Source organism: Scyliorhinus canicula, chromosome 4 (genome assembly GCF_902713615.1).
Source record: "Scyliorhinus canicula chromosome 4, sScyCan1.1, whole genome shotgun sequence".
NCBI lineage: Eukaryota > Metazoa > Chordata > Chondrichthyes > Carcharhiniformes > Scyliorhinidae > Scyliorhinus > Scyliorhinus canicula.
Genome location: NC_052149.1, coordinates 191877811 through 191905500, shown reverse-complemented (window position 1 = coordinate 191905500; position 27690 = coordinate 191877811). Strand labels below are relative to the sequence as shown.

General features: G+C 45.5%; 1 protein-coding gene across 3 annotated transcripts in view; it reads right to left on the bottom strand.

Moving 5' to 3' along the window:
- Positions 1–27690, bottom strand: part of LOC119965263 (protein FAM13B-like) — a 212025-nt gene that overhangs the window by 96142 nt on the left and 88193 nt on the right. For all 3 annotated transcript variants that reach the window (XM_038795769.1, XM_038795770.1, XM_038795771.1), the window contains 3 exons: positions 22050–22153; positions 15292–15349; positions 156–303 (listed from right to left, as the gene is read on the bottom strand). In XM_038795769.1, coding sequence (XP_038651697.1) covers positions 156–303; positions 15292–15349; positions 22050–22153 — 310 coding nt within the window. The remainder of the gene's footprint in view (positions 1–155; positions 304–15291; positions 15350–22049; positions 22154–27690) is intronic.

Sequence of the window (27690 nt, the reverse complement as noted above, 5' to 3'; positions counted from 1 at the left end):
TTGCACAATAGCAAGTTAGTCATTCAGTATATCCAAAAATTTCAATAAACATGATTGGCATAATCAAGCACTATCAGTTTTTTGAAGAAAAAAAAATTTCATGCACTATATGCTTCAGAAAATGTAAGAATAATCAACATAAACGCTGCAATTACCTTCCCAGTCACCTGTCTCAGTCACCCTCTTCAGATCAAGGTGAGCAATTTCTGGTCGTACTCTGTTATCTGCATTAGAAATGTCATGACTTTTTGGCACATCAAACTCTTTATTCGCATTTAAATCATAGGTTTCAGTTGGTGAATTCTAAAAGATAAATGGGAAAACATGTTTCAGCAGGTGAATTCTAAAAGATAGATGGGAAAACAGAAAATTTTGATTTTGTCAATCTGTTATCAATTAGGTTACATCGTTGCCAGACCAAATGACTACAATTTGGGGCAGCACGGTAGCATTGTGGATAGCACAATCGCTTCACAGCTCCAGGGTCCCAGGTACGATTCCGGCTTGGGTCACTGTCTGTGCGGAGTCTGCACATCCTCCCAGTGTGTGCGTGGGTTTCCTCCGGGTACTCCGGTTTCCTCCCACAGTCCAAAGATGGGCAGGTTAGGTGGATTGGCCATGCTAAATTGCCCCTAGTGTCCAAAATTGCCCTTAGTGTTGGGTGGGGTTACTGGGTTATGGGGATAGGGTGGAAGTGTTGACCTTGGGTAGGATGCTCTTTCCAAGAGCCGGTGCAGACTCGATGGGCCGAATGGCCTCCTTCTGCACTGTAAATTCTATGTAATTTGCAAAGGAAATCTATTAAGAGGAAAAATCAGTAGAACAGATTTGCACCAAATGCATCTCCAATACCTAATTTTAAGTATTCACTAAAGCTTCCAATTAGAACTAGAGATATCAAATGTTAATATTGTTGGTGTTGAAAATCTGATTTTCCCAACCAAATTTAAATTTACTTTATAAAATGTTAATCCCATGAAGCTGATCAACTGGCCTAAACAAACATCCAAAAGTGTTATGTTGGATTAATATTTTGTGTAATGTTTTGTTGCTCAGTGCAGCACCCGTCATACAGTCAATGAAAGATGTCATGATTACACATTAATTTTTTAAAAATTAAAATATGACAGCTCTATTTCAAGGTATTATGATTTGCTTTAGATGTTGCTCACTTCTTGCAGCCTTTAAAGATCTGACAAAACAGATGGCCTTGAACTCTTTCCGAATGTTCAGAATATCTGATGTAAATAGCTGCAATAGTTCATTTCTCTCATCTGCAGACTGATTTATTCCCCTTTACACATACCTTTAATTAATTTTACAAGGGTAGAAAGGCGGCATTGTGGCGCAATGGTCAGCACTGGCTGCCTACAGCGCCGAGGACCCAGGTTCGATCCCGGCCACGGGTCACTGTGTGCTGAGTTTGCAAAGGCCAGAACACCGGCCTCTTTCGCCTCCTGCACTCCCGAATCCACTGCAACTCCAAATATTGCGAGTCCACAGCCTGGCTTGACCCTGGATCCTACCACCCTCGACACCGTGCTTGCTACCCCCTTCCAAAATTCCCCCAGCGCTGGGCATGCCCAGAACATATTGGCATGGTTCGCTGGGCTCCCTGTGCACCTGTCTTCGACCCCAAAGAACCTACTCATACTCGTCCCGGTCATATGAGCCCTATGTAGCACCTTGAACTGCATGAGGCTAAGCCTCGCACATGAAGAGGAGTTCACTCTTTCCAGAGCATCCGGCCACGTCCCCTCCTCAATCTCTTCACCCAGCTCCTCTTCCCATTTACCCTTCAGCTCCTCCACCGAGGCCTCGTCTACCTCCTGCATCACTTGGTATATGACCGAAATCCGCCCCCCTCCAACCCACACCCCCGAAAGCACCCTGTCCTGGACCCCATGTGGGGACAACAGAGGGAACCCCACCACCTGCCGCCTGACAAACGCCCTTACCTGTATATACCTAAAAATGTTCCCCGGGGGAGCTCAAAATTCTCCTCTAACTCAACTAGGCTCGCAAACTTTCCATCAACAAACAGGTCCCTCAACCTCCGAACACCTGCCCTGTGCCAACTCAGGAACCCGCCACCTATTCTCCCTGGAACAAACCAGTGGTTCCCCCGTATCGAGGGCCCCATCTCCCCCCTGTGCCGTTGCCATTGCCCTCAAATTTTGAGGGTAGCCGCCACCACCGGGCTCGTGGTATACCTCGTTGGAGGGAGCGCCTCCAAGCTAGTGTCCACACAGGACGCCATCTTCATCCTCTTCCATGCTGCCCCTTCCCCGTCCATTACCCACTTACGCACCATCGCTGCGTTGGCAGCCCAATAGTACCCACAAAGGTTGGGCAGCGCCAGCCCCCCCCCCCCCCCGTCCCTGCCCCGTTCCAAAAAAACACCCTTCTCACCCTTGGGGTCCCGTGCGCCCATACAAATCCCGTAATACTCCTGTTGACCCTCCTAAAAAAGACCTTCGGGATAAGGATGGGGAGGCACTGGAACAGGGACAAAAATCTCAGGAGCACCATCATCTTGACTGACTGTACCCTGCCCGCCAGCGACAGCGGCAACATGTCCCATCTTTTAAACTCCTCCTCCATTTGCTCCACCAGCCTTGTACGGTTAAGTTTGTGTAGGGCCCCCCAGCTCCTGGCCACCTGGACTCCCAGGTACCTAAAGCTCCTCTCCGCCCTTTTTAGTGGGAGCCTACCAATCCCCTCCTCCTGGTCCCCCGGGTGCACAACGAACAGCTCGCTCTTACCCAGGTTGAGCTTATACCCTGAGAAGTCCCCAAAGTCCCTGAGAATCATCACCTCCGGCATTCCCCCCACTGGGTCCGCCACATATAGCAATAAGTCATGCGCATAAGGCGACACTCGGTGCTCCTCCCCACCCCGCACCAGTCCCCTCCAGTTCCTCGACTCCCTCAACGCCATGGCCAGGGGTTCGATCGCCAACGCAAAGAGCAAGGGGGACAAGGGACACCCGTCTCGTCCCTCGGTATAACCGAAAGTACTCTGATCTCCTCCTATTCGTGGCCACGCTCGCCATCGGGGCCTCATATAACAACCTCACCCATCTGACAAACCCCTCCCCAAACCCAAACATTTCCAGCACCTCCCACAAGTACCCCCACTCAACCCGATCAAAGGCCTCCTCCGTGTCTAGCGCCACCACTATCTCCGCTTCCCCCGCTACCGCCGGCATCATAATGACATTCAAGAGCCTCCGTATGTTGGTGTTCAGCTGCCTTCCCTTCACGAACCCAGTCTGGTCCTCATGAATGACCCACGGCACACAGTCCTCTATCCTCGTGACCAAGATCTTCGCCAACAGCTTGGCGTCTACATTTAACAGCAAGATCGGCCTGTATGATCCACACTGCACGGGGTCCTTGTCCCGCTTAAGGATCAAGGAAATCAGCGCCCATGACATAGTCGGGGGCAAAGCCCCCCCTCCCTTGCCTCGTTAAAGGTCCTAACCAACAGGGGATCCAGCAGGTCTATATACATTTTATAGAATTCGACCGGGAGCCCATCCGGCCCCGGCGCCTACCCCGACTGCATGCTCCCTATCCCTTTGACCAGCTCCTCCAGCGCCCCCAGTCCTTCCACCTGCCCCTCCTCCACCTTAGGGAATCTCAGCCGGTCCAAGAAGCGCCCCATCCCCCCCTCCACTGGGGGTTCAGACCGATACAAGTCCCTGAAGACCCCATTGATGCCTGCCCCCGTTCGCACCACATTCCCTCCCCTATCCTTATCTCCACCAATCTCCCTGGCCACATCCCGCTTACGGAGCTGATGCGCCAGCATCCTACTCGCCTTCTCCCCATATTCATAAACCGCTCCCTGTGCCTTCCTCCACTGAGCTTCCGCCTTTCTGGCGGTCAGTAAGTCGAACTTGGCCTGAAGACTACGCCGCTCCTCCAGCAATCCCTCCTCCGGAGCCTCCGCGTATCTCCTATCCACCTTCACCAACTCCCCCACCAGCCTCTCCCTATGGGCTCGGATGGAGATCAACTCCCCTCTAGTCACCGCCTTCAATGCCTCCCAGACCGTCCCCACTCAAACCTCCCCATTATCATTGGCCTCCAGGTCCTCTTGATACATCCTCGAACCCGCCCGCCCACCTCCTCATCTGCCAGCAGCCCCACCTCCAAGCGGGCGCTGGTCTCTCTCCTCCCCCAGCTCGAGGTCCACCCAGTGCAGGGCATGATCCGAAATGACTATCGCCGAATATTCGGCATCCTCCACCCTCGAAACCAGCCCCCTGCTCATAATTTTAAAAATCGATCCGGGAATAGGCCTTATGTTCATGGGAGAAGAATGAAAACTCCCTGGCCATCGGCCTCGCAAACCTCCAAGGATCCACCCCTCCCATCTGGTCCATAAACCCCCTCAACACCTTTGCCACCGATGGCCTCCTACCCTGTCCTGGACCTGGATCGATCCAATGGGGGATCCAGCACTGTATTGAAGTACCCCCCCCCCCCCCCCCGTCTCCAGATCTTGAATGCGGTCCAACATGCGCCGCATAAAACCCGCATCGTCCCAGTTCGGGGCGTATACGTTCACCAGCACCACCCGCTCCCTCTGCAGCTTACCGCTGATTTAAATATAGATTTAATCACATACCTCCCTCCGCGGTCCGCCACCACATTTGACGCCTCAAACGACACCCTCTTTCCCACCAGGTTCGCCACCACCGATTTTTTGCATCCAGCCCTGAATGAAACACTTGGCCTACCCATCCCTTCCTCGGTCTAACCTGGTCCGCCACTTTCAGATGCGTCTCCTGAAGCATGGCCACGTCCGCCTTCAGCCCCTTCAGATGCATAAACACACGGCCCATTCAGTTCCCTCACATTCCAAGTTATCAGCCGGATCAGGGGGGCTCCCTGCCCCCCTCCCCCACCAACTAGCCATAAACCTTCCCCTGCCCGCCACTGGCCAGTGCCCCCCCGCTCGGCCCGTTCCCCACGGCGGCAAACCCCCATCCCGACCCCCCCCTGCATACTCCAGCTCCTTCCTGGCCATTCCAGCAGCAACCCAGTACCCCCCCCCCCCCCTCCCCCAAGCTAGGACCCCTCCTAGCCGCGTTACTCCCTCCATAATACTCCCGTAGGTCAGCTGACTCCTGCTCGTGAACGCAAAGAGACAGGCGGTCTGTCGTGCATTTGTTTTAATGCGAGAAGTGTAGCAGGTAAGGCAGATGGACTTAGGGCTTGGATCAGTACCTGGGAATATGATGTTATTGGTATTACGGAGACTTACAGGTTAGGTGGATTGGCCATACTAAATTGCCCCTTCATTGGGGAAAAAAATAATTGGGTACTCTAAATCTATTTTAGAAAAAAGTTAGGAAAAACGAACAGGAGATGGGTCTTCCACACGGTCTCTTTCATCCCACTTAGTCGAACGCAAGCTTGTGTATTGTAGTCGTTTCTTTAATATGGACATATTTTAAGCAGACATTTTCACTATCCTAAAGTCCTCTTAATATGCTTCACATTCTTCAGATTTTCTGTTTGTATAGCAGGATTAAACTGTTGTCATTTTCCTTTCATATTCTTCCAATTTTACTATCTTGTGTGAAATAGAAATATAGATTTAATCCTTTACCAGAATCTTTGTATTTCTAATTTGTGATTTACGCAACTTTTAAAATTACTTCCCAACCCGGGAGCCGCATCCACCAAAGCCGTGATATTTTTTTTTCATTGATTTGTGTTATGTGGGTATAACTGGCTGGGCCAGCAGTTATCCCCCATCCCTAATTTCCCTCTAATGTGGTGCTGAGCTGCCGCCTTGAACCACAACAGTTCCTGTGATGTATGTACATACATCCACAGGGTTGTTGGCGTGTTCCAAGATTTTGAAGGAATGGTGCTATAGTTCCAAACCAGGGTGGTGATGACTTGGAGGAGAACCTCCAGAGGACATGTTCCTACAAGCTGCTAGTTTGGAAGGTACTGCCTTAAGCCTTGTTTAAGGGAGGGAGACAGGGAATGGGTGACCAAAAGGCAGAGAAAGAGCAGAAAGGCAGTGCAGGTGTCCCCTGCGGTCATCTCCCTCCAAAACAGGTATACAGTCATAGGGGATTCAATCGTAAGGGGAGTAGACCGGCGTTTCTGTGGTCGAAAATGAGACTCCCGAATGGTATGTTGCCGCCCGGGTGCACAGGTCAGGGATGTCTCAGAACGGCTGCAGGACATACTGAAGGGGGAGGGTGAACAGCCAGTTGTCGTGGTGCATATAGGCACCAACGGTATAGGTAAAAAAACAGGATGAGGCCCTACAATCAGAATTTAGGGAGTTAGGAGATAAGTTCAAAAAGTAGGACCTCAAAAGGTAGCAATCTCAGGATTGCTACCAGTGCCGCGAAACAGTCAGAGTAGAAATTTAAGAATAGTCAGAATGAATACGTGGCTGGAGAGATGGTGCAGGAGGGAGGGGTTCAGATTTTTGAGTCATTGGAACCGGTTCTGGGGGCAGTGGGACCATTACAAACCGGATGGTCTGCACCTGGGCAGGACTGGAACAAATGTCCTCGGGGTGCTTTTGCGAATACTGTTGGGGAGGTTTTAAACTAATGTGGGGGATGGGAACCAGATTAGGAAGTTAGAGGTCAGTAAAGAGGCAGCAATTAAAGCCAGTAAGGTACTGGATAATAAAATCAATGTGACTAAGGGGAAGAATAGACAGGGAAGAGATGATGAGCGCAAAGGGACAAGTGGTCTGAGGTGCATTTGTTTTAATGCGAGAAGTGTAGCAGGTAAGGCAGATGAACTTAGGGCTTGGATTAGTACCTGGGAATATGATGTTATTGGTATTACTGAGACTTGGTTGAGGGATGGGCAAGACTGGTAACTAAATATCCCAGGGTATTAATGCTTCAGGAGGGATAGAGAGGGAGGTAAAAGGGGTGGAGGAGTTGCATTACTGGTTAGAGATGATATCACAGCTGTGATTAAGGAGGGCATGATGGAGGATTCGAGCACTGAGGCAATATGGATAGAGCTAAGAAATAGGAAGGGTGCAGTAACATTGTTGGGACGTTACTATAGGCCTGCCAAAAGCGAGCGTGAAGTAGAGGTACAAATATGTAGACAGATTATAGAACAATGTAGGAGCAATAGGGTGGTTATGATGGGAGATTTTAACTTCCCCAACATTGAATGGGACTCATGTAGTGTTGGAGGCGTAGATGGAGCAGAATTTGTAAGGAGCATCCAGGAGAGTTTTTTAGAGCAGTATGTAAATAGTCCAACTCGGGAAGGGGCCATACTGGACCTGGTATTGGGGAATGATCCCGGCCAGGGGGTTGACGTTTCAGTCAGCAATTACTTTGGGAATAGCGATCACAATTGCATAAGTTTTAGAATACTCATGGACAAAGACGAGAGTGGTCCTAAAGGAAGAGTGCTAAATTGGGGAAAGGCCAACTATAACAAGATTCGGCAGGAGCTTGGGAATGTGGATTGGGAGCAGCTGTTTAAGGGTAAATCCACATTTGAAATGTGGGAGTCTTTTAAGGAAAGGTTGATTAGAGTGCAGGACAGACATGTCCCTGTGAAAATGAGATAGAAATGGCAAGATTAGGGAACCATGGATGACGGGTGGAATTGTGAGACTAGCTAAAATGAAAAGGAAGCATACATAAGATCGAGGCGACTCAGAACTGATGAAGCTTTGGAGGAATATCGGGAAAGTAGGACAAATCTCAAACGCTCAATAAAGAGGGCTAAAAGGGATCATGAAATATCTTTGGCTAACAGGGTTAAGGAAAATCCCAAAGGCTTTTATTCAGATATAAGGAGCAAGACGGTAACTAGAGAAAGGATTGGCCCACTCAAAGACAAAAGAGGGAATTTATGCGTGGAGTCAGAGGAAATGAGTGAGCTTCTTAATGAGTACTTTGCATCGGTATTCACCAAGGAGAGGGACATGATGGATGTTGAGGCTAGGGATAGATGTTTAAATACTCTAGGTCATGTCGGCATAAGGAAGGGGGAGGTTTTGGGTATTCTAAAAGGCATTATGGTGGACAAGTCCCCAGGACCGGATGGGATCTATCCCAGGTTACTGAGGGAAGCGAGGGACAAAATAGCTGGGGCCTTAACAGATATCTTTGCAGCATCCTTGAGCACGGGTGAGGTCACGGAGGACTGAAAAATTGCTCATGTTGTCCCTTTGTATAAGAAGGGTAGCAGGGATAACCCAGGGAATTATAGATCTGTGAGCTTGACGTCAGTGGTAGGCAAACTGTTGGAGAAGATACTGAGGGATAGGATCTATTCACATTTGGAAGAAAATAGACTTATCCAGTGATGGGCAGCGTGGTTTTGTGCAGGGAAGGTCATGTCTTACAAACCTAATAGAATTCTTTGAGGAAGTGACAAAGTTAATTGATGAGGGAAGGGCTGTAGATGTCATATACATGGACTTCAGTAAAGCATTTGATAAAGTTTCCCATGGCAGGTTGATGGAAAAAGTGAAGTCGTATGGGGTTCAGGGTGTACTAGCTAGATGGATAAAGAACTGGCTGGGCAACAGGAGACAGAGTAGTGGTGGAAGGGAGTGTCTCAAAATGGAGAAAGTTGACTAGTGGTGTTCCACAAGGATCCGTGCTCGGACCACTGTTGTTTGTGATATACATAAATGATCTGGACGAAGGTATAAGTGGTCTGATGAGCAAGTTTGCAGATGGTACTAAGATTGGTGGAGTTGCAGATAGCGAGGCGGACTGTCAGAGAATACAGCAAAATATAGATAGATTGGAGAGTTGGGCAGAGAAATGGCAGATGGAGTTCAATCCAGGCAAATGTGAGGTGATGCACTTTGGAAGATCTAACTCAAGAGCAGACTATATGGTCAATGGAAGAGTCCTGGGGAAAATTCATGTACAGAGATCTGGGAGTTCAGGTCCATTGTACCCTGAAGGTGGCAACGCAGGTTGATAAGAGTGGTCAAGAAGGCATACAGCATGCTTGCCTTCATCGGACGGGGTATTGAGTACAAGAGTAGGCAGGTCATGTTACAGTTGTATAGGGCTTTGGTTAGGCCACATTTGGAATACTGCGTGCAGTTCTGGTCGCCACATTACCAGAAGGATGTGGATGCTTTGGAGAGGGTGCAGAGGAGGTTCACCAGGATGTTGCCTGGTATGGAGGGTGCTAGCTATGAAGAAAGGTTGAGTAGATTAGGATTGTTTTCGTTGGAAAGACGGAGGTTGAGGAGGGACCCGATTGAGGTATACAAAATTATGAGAGGTATGGACAGGGTGGATAGCAACAAGCTTTTTCCAAGAGTGGGGGTGTCAGTTACAAGGGGTCACGATTTCAAGGTGAGAGGGGGAAAGTTTAAGGGAGATGTGCGTGGAAAGTTTTTTTTACGCAGAGGGTGGTGGGTGCCTGGAACGCTTTACCAGTGGAGGTGGTAGAGGCGGGCACGATAGCATCATTTAAGAGGCATCTAGACAGGTATATGAACGGGTGGCAACAGAGGGAAGTAGACCTTGGAAAATAGGAGACAGGTTTAGATAAAGGATCGGCACAGGCTCGGAGGGCCGAAGGGCCTGTTCCTGTGCTGTAATTTTCTTTGTTCTTCTTTGCTGACCCCGGCAACTCCCGCCACTCCTCCGACCCCTCCCAGCGTGAGGCTACCCCTCCTCCCCAGTGCCCACCAGCAGGCTCTCCTCCTCCCCCTCGCACGCGGGAAAAAAAGAAAAAAGCCCGCGCTTCTCAGCTCCAACCCCGCCCCCATCCACGCTCAGCGCGGGTAAAAGCCCACACTTTCCACCTGCCCAACCCCGCCTCCTCTAAGGCAGCTCCCATTGTCGGCCCAATCCCCTCGCGGGGCCCCAGCCCCCTTCTCACCATCAGCTCCCCACACTACAAACCTACCCCCCACCTCAAGCCCATCCACCGAACCCACGCAAAAAGACAGTGCCCCACCCACCCTGAAAACCACACAGAACCAGCATTTAACAGAAAGCCCCCTCAGAAAATAACACAGTTACATACAGACTTCCGCACCCAACCCTCAGTTTGAGTCCAACTTCTCGGCCTGCACAAAGGCCCACGCCTCCTCCGGGGACTCGAAGTAAAAGTGTCGGTCCTTGTAGGTGACCCAGAAACGCGCCGGCTGCAAAATGCCAAACTTCACTCCTTTGCTGTGTAGCACCGCCTTCGTCCGGTTGTACCCGGCCCTCCGTTTAGCCACCTCCGCACTCCAGTCCTGGTAGATCCGCACCACCGCGTTCTCCCACCTGCTACTCCGCCCCTTCTTGGCCTACCTGAGCACACACTCCCGGTCAACGAACCGGTGGAACCGCACCAGCACCGCCCGTGGCGGCTCATTCGGCTTGGGCCTCCTTGCCAGTATTCTGGTGGGCCCCCTCCAGCTCCAGGGGCCCCTGGAAGGACCCAGCTCCCATCAGCGAATTCAGCAGGACGACCACGTAGGCTCCAAGTCCAACCCCTCCAGGAGGCCCAAGATCCGCAAATTTTTCCACCTCGACCGGTTCTCCATCTCCTCGAACCGCTCCTGCCACTTTTTGTGGAGCGCCTCGTGCATCTCCACCTTTACCGCGACGGCTGAGGCCTCATCCTCTCTTTCAGAGGCCTGCTGTCGGATCTCCCGGATTGCCATCCCCTGGGCTGTCTGAGTCTCCAGCAGCTCGTCAATGGAAGCCTTCAACGGCTCTAGCAGCTCCACTTTGAGCTCCCTAAAGCAGCGCTGGAGAGTCTCCTGCTGCTCCTGCGTCCACTGCCTCCATTCCTCTAGGTCTCCACCGGCCGCCATCTTGTGCTTCTTCCCTCGCTTTTTCTTAGGCGCTGCCACCGCTCTCTTGCTTGCCCCACTCCTGGTCCAGGCCATACACCGATGGGTAACTGCTGCGGACTCCTTCCCACGTCGGGAATAGTCGAAAAAGTGCCGCTGGGGGCCCTAAAAACAGCCCAAAGGTCCGTTCCTGGCGGGAGCTGCCGAACGTGCGGCTTAGCTCCGCATAGCCTCAACCGGAAGTCTCGGTAATAACATTGTTGGCGGTTAAGGGAGTGGTGGTTTGATTCTCTATTCTTGGGAGATGGTCGTGGCCTGGAATGACAGCCTCAAGCCCGGATATTGTCCAGATCTTGCTGCATTCGGATATGAACTCTTCATTTTGATATTGACTCTTCATGTGAGGAGTCGCAATGTGCAATCGCCAGTGACATTCCCCACCTCTGACCTTATGATGGAAGGAAGATCATTGATGAAGCAGCTGAAGATGGTTGGGCCCAGCATACTACCCAGAGATATCCTGGAACTGAGATGATTGACCTCCAACCACCATAACAAATCTTCCTTTGCACCAGGTATAACTCCAACCAGTGGAGAATTTTCCCAGATTCCAATCGACTCCTTTATGCCAAAGGGCAGTCACAGTCACCTCGCCTCTCAAATTCAGCCTGTGTCCTTGTTTGAACCAAGTCTGTAATGAGGTCAGGAGCAGAGTGATCCAGGCAGGACTCAGCTGGGAGTTGGTGAGCAGCTGTTTGATAAGTAAATGCCACTTGATAGTGTTATGACCCCCTTCCATCACTTTACTGATGATCGAGTGGCACGGTAATTGGCCGGGTTGAATTTCTTTGGTACAGGACATACCAAATGTTCCACATTCCTGGGTTACATAGAATTTACAGTGCAGAAGGAGGCCACTCGGCCCATCGAGTCTGCACCAGCTCCCGGAAAGAGCACCCTACCCAAGGTTAACACTTCCACCCTATCCCCATAACCCAGCAACCCCACCCAACACTAGGGGGAATTTTGGACCCTAAGGGGAATTTATCATGGCCAATCCACCTAACCTGCACATCTTTGGACTGTGGGTGGAAACCGGAGCACCCAGAGGAAACACACGCACATACGGGGAGGACGTATAGACTCCACACAGAGTGACCCAAGTCGGAATCAAACCTGGGACCCTGGAGCTGTGAAGCGATTGTGCTATCCACAATGCTACCGTGCTGCCCATGTTGCCAAGTAGCAAGTGATGGACGGAGCTAAGCGGGTCAGTGCCAATGTTGTAGCCGTAACAGCAAGTGCTGGAGCACAAGTCTTCAGTTCCATTGCAGGAATATTGTCAGGGCCCACTGCCTTTGCAGTATCCAGTTTCTTGATATCATGGAGTGAACCAAGTTAGCTAAGACTGGCATTTGTGTGCTGGGGACCTCCGAATTAGGCAGAGATGGGTCATCCACTCTGCACATCTGGCTGAAGTTTATTGCAAATGATTCAGCTATGCCTTTGCACCAATATACTGGGCGCCTCTATCATAAAGGATGGGGGCATTTGTGGAGCTTTGTCCTATAGTGAGTTGTTTAATTGTCTACCACCATTCCTGGCTGGATGTGGCAAGAACTTGAATTTAGTCAACTGGTTGTAGAATTGCTTAGCTCCGTCCATCACTTGCTATTTGGCAAGAAGTTGTCCTGTGTGGTCGATTCACCAGGTTGACATCTTAATTTTAGGTTGCTCCTGGCTTGCCCTCCTGCACTCTTCATTGAACCAGGATTGATCTCTTGGGCTTGGTGGTAGTGGTGGAGTGGGGGATATGCAGATTGTGTGCAATTCTGCTGCTGCTGAGGGTTTACAGAGCCTCATGGATGCCCAGCCTCAAGTTACTAGATCTGTTTGACGTCTATCGCATTTCACATGGTGGTAGTCTGACATAACACAATGGCAGATATCCTCAATTGGACCTAGACTCTAAAAGGACTGTGCAGCGGTCACCTCCTGCCGATACTGCTGTGGACAGATAGATCTGCGGCAGGCAGGTTCATGAGGATGAGTATATTTCCCTCTTGTTGGCTCCCTCACTACCCGCCGCAGACCCAGTCTGCACCTGTCCTATAGGATCCCACCAGCTTGGTCTGTGGAGTTACTACAGAATCACTCTTCAACCAGAGAGCATATCCTGCATCCTCATCACACTCAGTGCTTCCCCCAAGTGGTGTTCAACATGGAGAGGTACTGATTCATCAGCTGAGAAGGGATGGTATGTGATTATCAGCAGGAGAATGCCTTGGCCATGTTTGACCTGGTGCTACAAGACCTCATGGGGTCTCGACTCAATGTCGAGGACTTGCAGGGCAACCCTCTCCTGACTGTATACTGCTGTACCTGGGTCTGGCCTGCCAGTGGGACAGTATATATCCAGGAATGGTGATGGCAGTATTTGGGACATTATCTGAAAGGTATGATTCTGTGAGTATGACGGTCTCAGGCTGTTGCTGGACTAGTCCGAGAGACAACTTTTTCAATTTTGGCTCAATATCCCAGATGTTAGCAAGGAGGACATTGCATGGTCAACAGGGCTGGTGGGTTTGCCAGTGCTATTTATTGGCTGCTTTAGTAAAGACAAGATCAGTTTCTATAAGGAAGAAATGCATCAGTAAAATTAAATGATTTGCCTGCACTCACTATTAAATGATTTGCCTGCAATAGAGACAATAATTCAGTCTCTCCTTTGCTGAGATAGATTTGATCTCAACTGCAATTTTGCAAACATCCAAAACAGAAGTCCCGTTTTGGGAAAAAATAAATTTAATCATTTTTTATTATTTAGGTTTAAGATAAAATAGATAGTAAATATACATTGAAGAATGAAGGAGTTGATTTAATTTTTATCATAATTGAAGAAATCAGGAATGATTCTTTGTAATCAACTTGACAAGAGTCAGAGGAAAGTATTAAGCCAAAATGGTCAGCTTTATTCCAAGCATCGACCTTGTCAAGCCCATTAAAAAATGTATGTTTAAATTAGATCACTTTTTATTCTTCTAAGTAACTTGGGTCTAATCTACTCAATTGTTCCTCATCAAACAATCTTTTAATTTCAAGATCAGTCTCATAAACCTTTGCTGTATTCCCTCCCAGGTATTTTCTTCTTTGGATAAGGAAACTGTACTGGTACTGCAAGGGTGGTTGCACCAGAGCCTTGCATAATCATGAGTCAGACTTCTTAACTCTTTCACTTTAATCCCTTTGTAATAAAGGCCTTCCTAATTGCTTGTTGTACCTACATGTTGAAATTTGGGTACAAGAGCGCCAAGTGCCTCTGAACACCAAAATATCCCTTTTCCACACCATTTAAAAAACATTCTACTTTTGTTTTTCCTACCAAAATGGACTTGCAAATTTCCCCATATTATATTCCACCCATTGTGTTCTTGTGCACTTAATTTGTTTATACACTTTTGGTCCTTCTCACAACTCACTTTCCCACCTAACTTTGCAATGTTATTATACATTATACTTGGTACTTTCACATCAGCCATCAATATAAATTGCAAGTAGCTGAGACCAAGAATTGGCGATCTTTAAGGTCTACATCCTGCCAATCTGAAAATGACCCGTTTGATTCATCAGCTTCATGCTGTTCACCAACTCTACACAAACTCATTAACAATTTCACATCAAACGAGAGAGAAATTCATCAGGCAAGCAGAAAAACTGTCAAGATGAAAATAATTAGACCTGATCGTGGCAAGAAACAGTGCTGGAGAAAACAAATATTAAAAACATTCAAAATAAAACAAATAGTTTGGAGGATGAAAATCATCATCAGCATTTGTTCAGGTAAAGCACCAATTACCGAAACACAGGAGGAAGCAGCACTCAATTGGTCTAGCAAGAACCATTGGACTTCATTGGATGTTTTATTAACTTATGGTTAGAAGTGAATTAACTTCATTTTTCTCTTAAAAGTCTTGCAATGTGGAATTCCGTGCTTCATACAATCATATATGACAATGGCACAAAACGTTTTTTCCCAAAGCACCATTTCATACCATTGGACTCTAGGATTACCTTGCTTGAATTCAAAGCTGGTATAGAATCATAGAGCACTGAAAGCACAGGAGATCATTTTGCCCACTGAGTCTATGCCTGCTCTCATGAGCTATTTAAACTAGCCCCACTCTCCTGTAGCCCTGAAATTTTTTTTTCTCTCAAGGGGCTTATGCAATTCCCTTTCAAAAGTCCTGATTGAATCTGCCTCCATGACTACCACCAAGGTCTAAATTATTCTAATACAATCTATTCGGATCTTCTCTTAAAGAACTTAACCACTAGAACACTCCTTTTACATTATATTCTTGCATTTGGAGCAAATTAAAATAATTTCAGATCCATAAACTAAGAGAATAAATTTATTCTGTAATAACACTTGTTTGTATTTTTTTTTAAATCACAAAAATGTCTCATGCAGTTATATAAACCTTCTAAAATGTCCTTACTTACCGAGGTTAATTTGAAAGAACTATCTCTGTCAATTTCAGAAACAGAAGTACCTTCTTGCCTGCAAAAACATAGTAAAAAGGGTACTTAATAGCTTGCTTTTGACCTGTATTCAAACTCGGGTCCTCAAAAAACCAGGATTCTTTTCAATAGTTTGTATTCAAAATTCAACACTTTTCAATATTTTAGTTCTGTCTTCAGAGGAAAAAACAAAACTTCCCAGAAATGCTGGGGAACTAAGGGTCTCGTGAGAAGCAGGAATTGAAGGAAATTAGTATCGCTAGAAAATATTTTGAGAAATTAATGGGACTGAAAGCTGACAAATCCCCAGGGCCAGATAATCTACATCTCAGGATACTAATGGAGGTGGCCATGGAAATAGTGGATGCGTTCGTTGCCATCTTCCAAAATTCTGTAGATTCTGAAACAGTTCCATCAGATTGGAGGGTGGCAAATGTAACCCCACTATTTAAAAAAAAAAAGAGCGGAGGGAGTAAACAGTGAATTCCAGACCAGTTAGCCTAACATGAGTAGTAGGAAAATTGCAAAGTGTGTATTATAAAGGATGTGATAACGGGGCACTTAGAAAATACCAACGTGGTTAGACAAAGTCAACATGGATTCATGAAAGGGAAGTCATGTTTGATAAGCCTACTGGGGTTTTTTTTGAGGACATCAGAATGATAAAGGGAGAACCAGCGGATGTGATGTATTTGGATTTTCAGGAAGATTTATTTAATAAATTTAGAGTATCCAATTTTTTTTTCCCCAATCAAGAGGCAATTTAGCTTGGTCAATCTACCTACCATGCACATCTTTGGGCTTGTGGGGGTGGGACCCACGCAGACACTGGAGAATGTGCAAACTCAGTGACCCAGGGACGGGATTGAACCCAGGTCCTCGGCACCGTGAGGCAGCAGTGCTAACAACTGTGCCATCGTGCCACTCTTTGCTTTTGATAAAGTCCCACAATGTACTGGTATGGATTGAGAATTGGTTGACAGGAAACAGTTGGAATAAATGGGTCTTTTCCAAAGTGGCAGGCATGACTAGTAGGGAGCAGTGCCTGGGCCCCAGCTAGTCACAATATACATCAATGATTTGGATGAGGGAACCAAATATGGTGTTTCCAAGTTTGCCGATGACACAAAAATTGGTGGGAATGAGAGTGGTGAGAATGATGTTAAGAGGCTTCAAGGCGACGCAGACAAGTTGAGTGAATGGGCAAATAAATGGCAGACAAGTGTGAAATTACCACTTTGGTAGGAAAAGTTAAATGGCAAAGTATCATTTAAATAGTGATAAATTGGGAAATGTTAATGTCCAAAGGGATTAGAGTATCCTTGTGCACCAATTATCGAAAGCAAGCATGCAGGAGCAGCAAGCAGTTAGCAAGACAAATGATATGTTGGCCTTCTTTCCAAGAGGACTTGAATACAGGAGCAAGGATGTCTTGCAACAGCTGTATACGGCCTTGGCAATACCACATCTGGAGTATTGCATGTTTTGGTCTCCTTATCCAAGAAAGGCTTACGCTTCCAAATAGATGGAGTGCAGTGAAGATTCACCGGACTGATTCCTGAGACGGCAGGATTGCCATGAGAGGTTGGGGCGACTAGGCCTGTATTCACTGGAATTTAGAAGCATTGAAATAGATACAATTCTGACAATGCTGGACAAACTGGATGCAGAGATGATGTTTCCTCTGGCTGGAGCACCTATAACAAGGGGTCACAGTCTCAGGATATGGGGTGGGCCATTTAGGAGAGACAAGAAGAAACCTCTTCACTCAGAGGGTGGTGAACCTGTAGAATTCTCTTATCACAGAAGGCTATGGAGGCCAAGTCGCTAAATATATTAAGGAAATAGATAGAATTCTGGACTCTGATGGCATCAAGGGGAATGGAAAGAGTGCGGGAGTATGCTGCTGAAATAGGGGATCAGCCGGGCAGCACAGTGGCACAGTGGTTAGCACTGCTGCCACACAGAGCCAAGGACCCGGGATCGATCCCGACCTCAGGTCACTGTCTGTGAGGAGTTTGCAAATTCTCCTCATTTCTGTGTGGGTCTCACCCCCACAATGCAAGAAGATGTGCAGGTAGCCGAATTGGCAACGGCAAAATTGTCCCTTAATTGGAAAAAAAGAATTGGCTGCTCAGAATTTATCTTAAAAAAAACAAAAAAAGAGAGAATCAGCTATGATCATATTGAATGATAGAGGGCTCGAAGGGCCAAATTACCTACTCCTATTTTCTATGTATCTAGGGGGCAGTAGGAAGGTTGCAACCATTTGAGTCAGAAAGGATGAAAAATGGATTCGTGTTAAAGCACCAAGTGAGGCAAAGGGTGAAACAGAACTACGGACCAGGACAACTTTGTTTTCAGTAGCACAGATTCACTTTCAGAGGTCCAGTGTGTATGAAGCAATACACGGCGCGGAGTATAGATCTCAGGATTTGATAAGAGCAACGTCAAAAAAAATTCAGAATATCTTGAAGATGTCGATCATGGGTGAATCCGGTGCATGAAGGGTGGAACTTCAGTTGGAATCCATATGGAATAAGTCAGAGCAGGAGACAGTTGCTGAGAAGAGAGATGTAGCGCGGAGTAAATTTTATTGGACAATTAAGCAGGAGAAAAGAAACAGAAAGCAATGAGAAACAAAGAATGAGAGAAATGCAAATCCCAGAGAGAAGCATAAAACCTCTTCAGGTTAACTTTCCTGGAAGAGAATTGACACTGAAAATTGCGTGAGTCTGGGCAGCAAGCCTCATGAGACAAGATTGGCCTCGAGTGCATTCACAGATTCATCAGAAGGTTAACTTATGAGGACAGGTGGAATGGACCAGCTTATATTCCCTTGTGTATAGAAGGCTAAGGGGTGATCTAACTGAAGCGTGAGCTAGTCCACACCATCCGAGGACGTCACGATCTTGGGAAGTCTGTAGGATGAACATACATTAAATTAGGGCCAGTGCATCAAATTAATATCTTTCGGCTGATAATGGGGTTGTAAGACATAAAAATGGCATTTATCATGATTTTATGTGCAAGGGGGTACAGGGAATATGTACCTTAGTTTCACTACGTTAAATTTAGCACACTATCTCCTGTCTGAATCTTGTTTCACCAGGATTTAATAATGTGCATGACATGCAATGATAAAAGGAAAATTATTATTTAAGTATAAGCAAATCACTGCATGGGAGTATTCATAATGGAATCACCGTCTCTAAATATAGGTGTGATTCTGCATTGTTGCATATGTATACACTTTGGTAACAATACAAATTAGAATAAATCAGTCCAACAAGGTGTTTATTAATTTAGAATTTCATAGGCTCTATTACCTCTGGTGGGGCAGTTCAGAACCAGTGGATATTAGCAGAGTAGAGAATTCAGGGTGATGGCTGGAAACGCTTCCTCAAAAGGTTAGTGGGAATCTGGAACATCCTCACCAAAAATGCAATTGAGGCGAGGTCAATAGGCAATTTCAAAACAGAAATTGATATATTTTGTTGGAAGATGGATAAGTTGAATTAAGATGCGGATCAGCCATTTTCTAACTGAACAGTGAAATTGATTGAGGGACTGCTTCCATTATTAGGTTCCAGACTTAAAAATGGCAAACCTAAAATTAAAGCCCATTATGCTATTCCAATTGTTTTGTTCTGATCATTTTTTTTTTGAAAGAATTAACCCTACACTTCCTTGGGTCAGCTGTGGCTCAGCATTCTCACTTCAGAGTCATAAGTTGTACATTCAAATTCAACTCTCTGGGACTTGAGCACAAAAGTCAAAGTTGACACTCCTGTACAGTACTGCAGGAATTATGTACTGCTGAAGAATAGGGATAAGGCAGGGGAGTGGCCTGGATGGGGTTCTCTTTCAGAGGGTCAATATAGACTCGACAGGCCGAATCACCACCTTCTGCACTGGGGATTCTATGAAGGTGCCACCTTTCTGATGAGACATTGAGCCAAGGTCTCCCCCCTCAGCTGTAAAAGATCTGTGAAACTATTTTTTTTTTATAAACACAGCAGGGGAGTTATCTGGCCAACGTTTCTCACTCAATAAGCATGATACAAAAAAGATTCTGGTTGTCATCACGTCGCTATTTGTGGAAGCTTGCCATCTGCAAATTGGTTCCCATGTTTTCCACATTACCACAATGAAATTTCAAAAAGTATTCATCAGGTGTAAAGTGTCTTGGAACATCTGGTGGTCATGAAAGACCCAAATAAATCTTACTTTCTTTGTTATACACGCAGTCAAATTGTGTTTTGTTCTTCTAGCTTGAAAAACTACACCAAACAGGAGGCCCTTATATTTGTGGACTAAGACAAAACAGAGGAGGCAGCAAATGATGAACATGGAATGAAGCGCATTTCAGAGGATGCCACAAAATACCCGAGACTTGCAATCTCAAACTTTCACCCAGGGATTTCAATCCATTAACTACAAGGAGGCTGAAAAATAATTCAGAAGCAGAAATCGCACCAATGAAATTTATAAACTTAACAACTCTGCACTATAGGAATAGAGCTTCTCCCTCCAGAACAATGTATGAGTTTTAAACAATCGATTTAAATAGCCAGAGAATAATATGCAGCTCGTGGCACTTCAGCAACACAAAAGTTGGAAAATAACCCTGCAAACATCAAATAGCTCTATTCCAATTATCGACTTGGCTCCACTGACAATGAACACTGAAAATTACTGGTGGAATTTGGATTCTTTTTGAAAAGTGACGTTTCATGCTACACAACACCAGCCAATCACTCAGCAATGTCTAAAAACAGTTCTATACGCCATCACATTTGTCAGTCTGATGACCATTTCAACTCTTTAACATGCAAAACAGTCACTTATCCACACAGATGCATCTGAAAATTGCGATTCTTTGCAAACAAGTTGGCAAAAATGAGAAGCAAAGATGTACTTTACTGAACACCCTTAGCATTTGTTGCACATTTGAAATCAGTTCAAAGGAAGTGGGTGAGAACTTGCAGACACGCCGTATAACCTTTCAAAGTTCTCTCAATTCTGGAATGATTCTTTTAGATTTGAAAATTCTGAAATCAGTCCAATATTTAAGAAAGGCGCTAGAGGAAAACAGGGAGTTAGTCCAACAGTGTTGGTAAACTACAAGAATCGATAAGGATAGGATGGTTAAACATGTAGAAAATAGTCAGCAGATCAGGAAGGGCCAGCACAGCTTGTAAAGTGCAGCCAAACAGTATTGATTTTCTTTTTGAAGAGGTAACTAATGTAGAATAGGGGAATATCAATGGATATTGTTCATATCAAATGCCTTGTGGAAGTCCAAAATTTTCTTGTAAGAAAAGCAAAAAGTTGAAGCCAATGGAATGGAGGGTAAATTATTGATCTGATTAAGAAATCTGATGAGTGGCAAGTGGCAGGGAGGAATAACACGCAGATAATCTAATTGGTAGGATGTGACTAATGGTGTCTCGTTAAGAATATACATTTGTTGGGGCCTCAACCAATCACTATCTTTATTAGCGACTTGTTTGATGGGAGTAGAGAATCAAATATCCAAATTGGCTGATGACACTAGATAGGTGGCATTGGAAGCAATGCACATGGAAGCATAAAATTACGATATTGATAGGTCAAGTAAATGGGTAAACTGTGACAAATGGATTTCAATGTGGCCAAGTGTAAAATCATCCATTTTGGACCTAGAAGTTAGTACTGAGTATTTTCTAAATGGTGGACAGCTGTAAACAGTAACGGTCCAAAGGGACATGGGGATCCAGACACAAAGATCATTATAATGACATACAACAGGTACAGAAAATAGTCAGAAAGGCTAATAGGCTAGAATTCAAAAGGATGAAAGTCATGCTTCAGCTATACAAAGCCCTGGTTAGGCCATACCTGGACTGGTGGGAGCAGTTGTGGGCAACACATCTTGGGAAGGATACACTAGCCTTGGAGGGAGTGGAGTAGATTATAAAATCGGAGATTAATTGATTATCAAAGATATATTATTGGTGTGGAGTAAAGGTGGGTAATAGGGAGTTAGTTCACAGATCAGCTGTGATCTCATTGAATGGCAAAACATGCTCGATCGAGGGTCTAACAGGACTAATCATGCACCCATGTTCATATGCTCGTATTCCACTTGAGATGGATTAAGACTGAGTCACATTGAGATCATTCAATTAAACGGATTTCACATGTTGGAACTCAGATGGCCAAGCTTTGAAGATAGATAGTGGAACTTTTTATTTAAAGAGACACACCATGCAGGCCACATACCTCCAAACCAATAATCCCTCTTTCAGCCCTGCTCCTATATAAATGAAAAGTGGCTAGGTTGCTAATTAATACCCAATTTGTTACACATGAATATCTTCTATACTATTAACCTAGGATGGGCGGCACGGTGGTTAGCATTGCTGCTTCACGGCACTGAGGACCTGGGTTCGATCCCGGCCCCTGTCCGTGTAGCGTTTGCACAGTCTCCCCGTGTCTGAATGGGTCTCACCCCCACAATCCAAAGATGGGCAGGGTGGGTGGATTGGCTATGCTAAATTGCCCTTAATTAAACATTTTTAAAATAGTTTTTTAAAAACCCATAACATTGGGTATTATTAGGAGGCTATTATTAGAAGGCCAAGAGTCTAATTTAATTTCCACTTTAAATGTAGTTTGAACAAAATATATTACTTGTATTTTTACCTGTATTTAGTGAAAATATTTCAAAATGGCACAGTTCCACCACTACTCACCTTTCCGCTTCATTATTATTTTCTTCATCTACATTTGGTTCATTGTCCAAGCTTTCTTCAGGCATATCCAGAAGGAGCGGAACTTTGGGGAAGTTTTCCACAACCTACAAATGTCAAAAAAAACAGAACTTATCCAAGTCCAACCAGAAAATGCTGATGATTCAGTTCCCATCTTGAGAGTTCCAAGACTTTGAAGTTGTGGAAACTCGAATCATCCAAACATTTACTTGAAAAAGTAAAATGGCCAGTTCAATTGTGCCTGCTTCTCTGCTCTAGTAGGTTTTAATCTTTCATTTATCAATATACGTTCTTTGAAGGGATATCTTTACATGATTGGTATCTTATCTGTGACAATATGCACCAATGTCGCTTTGTTGCCTTATTGAAACAAAATGTAATATCCTGAACAGTTGTATTACAACATCCAAGAAAGAACATTTATGAACCTTCATCTTTCAATGTCTTCAATTACCTGATGTCTTTTCTAGTGACATTTGTGATTAGGTGCTTAATGAGCATATTTGTGCAATTTACTATCCCAAACCATTTACCATCATTCCAGGTAGCCAATTTAAGATTGCATGCACTTTGGACTGCTTCTGGATTTTAAACACAAAGATCAATTTAATCATCAAATAAACATTCAGTAGTTATAATAATAATCTTTATCAGTGTCATAAGTAGGCTTACATTAACACTGCAATGAAGTTACTGCGAAAAGCCCCTAGTCGCCACACTCCGGCACCTGTTCGGGTACACCGAGGGAGAATTCAGAATGTCCAATTCACAGCACATTTTTCAGAACTGTGGGAGAAAACCGGAGTAAACCCCCCCCCACCACCAAAACCCTGACTACCCCCTCACCCGTTCATCCACACATACACTCTTTCATTCAAAGGGACTAGATCTTTTAAAAACTTGTCCGACTACAGCAGGTGGTGCTGCAAAAAAGGGTGGAGAGGTGTCCTCTCCTTCTCCCGGCTCTATTTCTATTCAGTGGCTTATCAATGGGTTGCTAGGGCAGCACTGTGGCTAGCACAGCTGCCTCACAGCGCCGAGGTCCCAGGTTCAATCCCGGCTCTGGGTCACTGTCCGTGTGGAGTTGGTACATTCTCCCTGTGTTTGCGTGGGTTTCACCCCACAACCCAAAAGATGCGCAGGGTAGGTGGATTGGCCATGCTAAATTGCCCCTTAATTTGGGAAAAATGAATTTGGTACTCTTAAAAAAAAAAAAAAAATGTTTTAATTGAAAAATCAATATGTTGCTACATTTTGTTTGCACCATCTACTCCTCCTTCAGTTGGGATCAGAAGATGCCAGAAGAGATTGGCAGTATCGCTGGGTCAATAAGAACTTCCCAGGCAGCAATGCGCCCATCATGGCCACTGACCACAAGTCTAGGCCATAATTTGTTTATTTTCTGAGGCAGTGGGTATCCCAAGCACTCTGGCAAGTACTAATAATGAATCAGGGTTCGATTCCCGGCTGGGTCACTGTCTGTGTGGAGTCTGCACGTCCTCCCCGTGTGTGCGTGGGTTTCCTCCGGGTGCTCCGGTTTCCTCCCACAGTCCAAAGATGTGCGGGTTAGGTGGATTGGCCATGCTAAATTGCCCGTAGTGTAAGGTTAATGGGGGGATTGTTGGGTTACGGGTATACGGGTTACGTGGGTTTAAGTAGGGTGATCATTGCTCGGCACAACATCGAGGGCCGAAGGGCCTGTTCTGTGCTGTACTGTTCTATGTTCTATGTTCTATGTTAAACCAGAGTGTGTGCATCATCATAAAGTAACAGGATTCGGTTCAATCTTAACTTAGGATAACCACGCCAAACAGCCTGCATTTACATGGGTCTTTTACTACTTAAAAGCACAAAGACATTTCCGAGAAGCATTAGACGTTAGGGTATGAGCAAATACTTGGTCAAATATGTAGATTTAAAAACTCACCTTGACAGAAAAGTAACTAAATAAAAAAACTTTAATGAAGGCAATTCTAGAACTTAGCTGATGGGATGTCTGATGACTGGCCATCCATGGTGATATGAAATAAGTAAGGGAAGTGCAAGAGTTGGGAGGGTTCTGGGCAGGATGAGGTTTCATTGAGAGGGAGGAGTGAGACTGTTATTTGAAAACAAGGACCAAAGCCAAAGTAGGCCCACAAGCACAGTGATAATGGCTGAATGGAACTTGATGCGAGTTAGGATAGTGGTAGTTTCCCAATCAACCCAAGTTTACAGAAGGTGGAAGATGGGAAGCCAGCCAGGAAAGCATTGGCATAGTAGAGTCTGGAAGTGCAAAATAATGAATGTTTTGGCAGTAGATAGCTATGGCAGGAGTGGAGACAATCAATGCTATGGAGTAAGATGATCATATTTGTAATGAAGGGGGCGGCATGTGGCACAGTGGATAGCACTGGGACTGCAGCGCTGTGGACCCATGTTCGAATCCCAACCCTGGGTCACTGTCCGTGTGGAGTTTGCACATTCTCCCCATGTCTGCATGGGTTTCACCCCCACAACCCAAAGATGTGCAGGTTAAGTGGATTGGCCACGCTAAATTGCCCCTTAATTGGAAAAAAAAAGAATTGGGTACTCCAAACTTTAAAAAAATATATATATTTGCAACGAAGAAAATATATTGGGCTAACAGCTCAGGGTCAAACAGGACAAAAGATTGCCGATGATCTGGCTTAGCCCAAGACATTATCCATAGAAAGTGGAAATGTTGAGGATTCAAAGATAAAGAACAGAGAGCAAAAGGACACGCATAAAAGTAATTGCTAATGATTCCTATCGCCTAGGCGAATATGGGGGCCAAATCCTAAACCATCTACTCAGTTGTGTTATGAAAAAATAGAAAATCTCCAGCGCATAGAGATAAACCATTTTGCCACCAAAATACAAAGGAAGGGAGACTCTCAAGATTGCAAAATCTACCAATTAAATTCCCATCACATACCTTCAATGGGCAAAGTTATTGACCAGAGACTGAGAAAAATAATGCAAATCCATTAAGGTCAGTTTGGATTCATAACCAGAAGAGGCACACTAATGTCACTTTTTTTAGACAAATAGAGAAATGACAGGAGGCCAATGCAACATGAGGATTGTATTCATCAATCTGTGGATATAATTGATTCCCGAGGGAGATGTCTGGCAAATGTGCTAAAATTTATAGCTTGGCCGGGAAGAAGTGTGTACATGATATTGAGCTACTTGTTGGGGATAGTGAGAACAGGACCCTAGTATCTGCAAAACAATAACACAAGACAGGGCTATAAAGATCAGTATTGGGCAGCACGGTAGCATGGTGGTTAGCACAATGGCTTCACAGCTCCAGGGTCCCAGGTTCGATTCCCGACTTGGTTCACTGTCTGTGCGGAGTTTTCACATTCTCCCGTGTGCGCGTGGGTTTCCTCTGGGTGCTCCGGTTTCCTCCCACAGTCCAAAGACGTGCAGGTTAGGCGGATTGGCCATGTTAAACTGCCCTTAGTGTCCAAAATTGGCCTTAGTGCTGGGTCGGGTTACGGGGATAGGGTGGAGGTGTGTGCTTGGGTCAAGTGCTCTTTCAAAGAGCCGGTGTAGACTCGATGGGTCGAATGGCCTCCTTCTGCACTGTAACTTCTATGATCTAAGAACAATTATCCAATTTATGGACTGTCCGTTTGAACCTAGGAAAGAGGATTAGGATGAAAGTGTAAAATTATGGGTTTAGAATGAGAGAGAGTGTGTAGTTTCAGGGTATTTGGAGTCAGTGGTGGCAGAAAAGACCATTTGCAATCACCTTCAGCAGCACTTACTTGGTACTAAACTGCCACTACCATCCGACTTCTGACCACATCACAGCCTTGGTTCAAAAATTGACAAACGAAAAGTGTTATCGCCAGGAGGTGGAGAGAATGACTGCGCTTGATATTGAAGAAGCATTTGATAGAGTGGCATCAAGGAGCCTTACAAAACTGGAATCAATTGGAATCAGGGAAAACACTTCACTGGCTGGAGTCATACCTAGCACAAAGATATCTTCTGATGGTTGTGGTTGCTGTGATCAGTGATCTCAGTCCCAGGACATCATTGCACGTATTCCTCAGGTTAGTGTCCTTGGCCCAACCATCTTCAGACACTTCATCAACGTCCATCCCTCCATCCTAAGTCAGAAGTAGGGATGTTCGCAGATGATTGCACAATGTTCAGCACCATTCATGGTTCTTCAGACACTGGTTTTCAGTGTCCATAGCAGCAGGACCTGGACAACATCCATGCTTGAGCTAAGTAGCAAGTTACATTCACACCATACAAAAAGTGTCAGGCTTCTCCAACAAGAGAGAATTAAATAATCTTCCAATGACATTAAATAACATTCACCATTATGGAATCCCCTACCATTAATATCTTGGGGGTTATCATTGACCTGAAACTGAAGTAGCCCAGCCATATAAATACTGGGACTCGAGAGCTGATAATTCTGCAGCAAGTAACTTACCTCCCCTAAGCCTATCCAACATCTATAAGACACAAGTCAGGAGTGTGTTGGAATGCTCTCCACTTGCCTCGATAAGTGCAGCTCCATTTACACTCAAGAAGCTTGACACCATCGAGGACAAAGTAGCCTGCTTTGTTCAGGCCCACCTTCTAAGGTACATTGCAGCAACTCACCAAGGCTCAGTCAACAGTACCTTCCAAACCTACAATGTCTACCACACCATCTGTAAATTGCCCTCCAAGACACACTCCATTCTTGGAACTATATTATTGTTCCCTCGCCTTCACTGGGTCAAAATCCTGGAACTCCCCAACAGCACTGTGGGACTGTACATACACCACATGGACTACAGGGGTACATGACAGCAGCTCACCACCACCTTCTCAAGGGAATTAGGAATGGGCAATAAATACTGAACTAGTCAGCAACACCCACATCCTGGTGAAATAATTTTTAAAAGACAGAAGTACTGAAATGGAAGGTAAACAGCACATTAGCTCTGATTGGAGTAACTGGATGGTGTTTTACATTATCAAAAAATATTGCTGAAACTGCATGGAAGAAACTGCAAGACAGCAGAGGGGTAAATTTTGCTACATGGTGCAGAATCTCGCACAACAAAATGAGAGAAAACAACAACTGGATAATAATGAGATATGTATGGTGAGATGGATGCGTTGAGTAATGAGAAAAGGACACAATCAATCAGTGATGATTGTGGAGCATCGAAGAAAGTAGCCAAGAGGAGATCAAAATGGTATGCTCATCCCGTACCAGCCTCCCCGGACAGGCGCCAGAATGTGGCGACTAGGGGCTTTTCACAGTAACTTCATTGAAGCCTACTCGTGACAATAAGTGATTTTCATTTCATTTTCATCTTTCGGGATTGCAAGAGGAGGAATGCCTAAAACCAGATGAAAAGATGTTGTGGCAAGAGGCTTAAATGCAGGGATTGAAAGAGGAATGGATGACCAACAGAGATGGAGAAGGGTGATCAACCAGCATTGCAGCAACCCCAAGTAAAATGGAAAACCAAAAGTATATCTCTGGAGTTCAACAAGGGAAATTAGATGTTCGAAATGGTGCACTATGTTTTCACGAGCTAAAACTGAAATTACACTGATTAAGCATTTAAGGTTAAGAATATACAGGAATTACAAG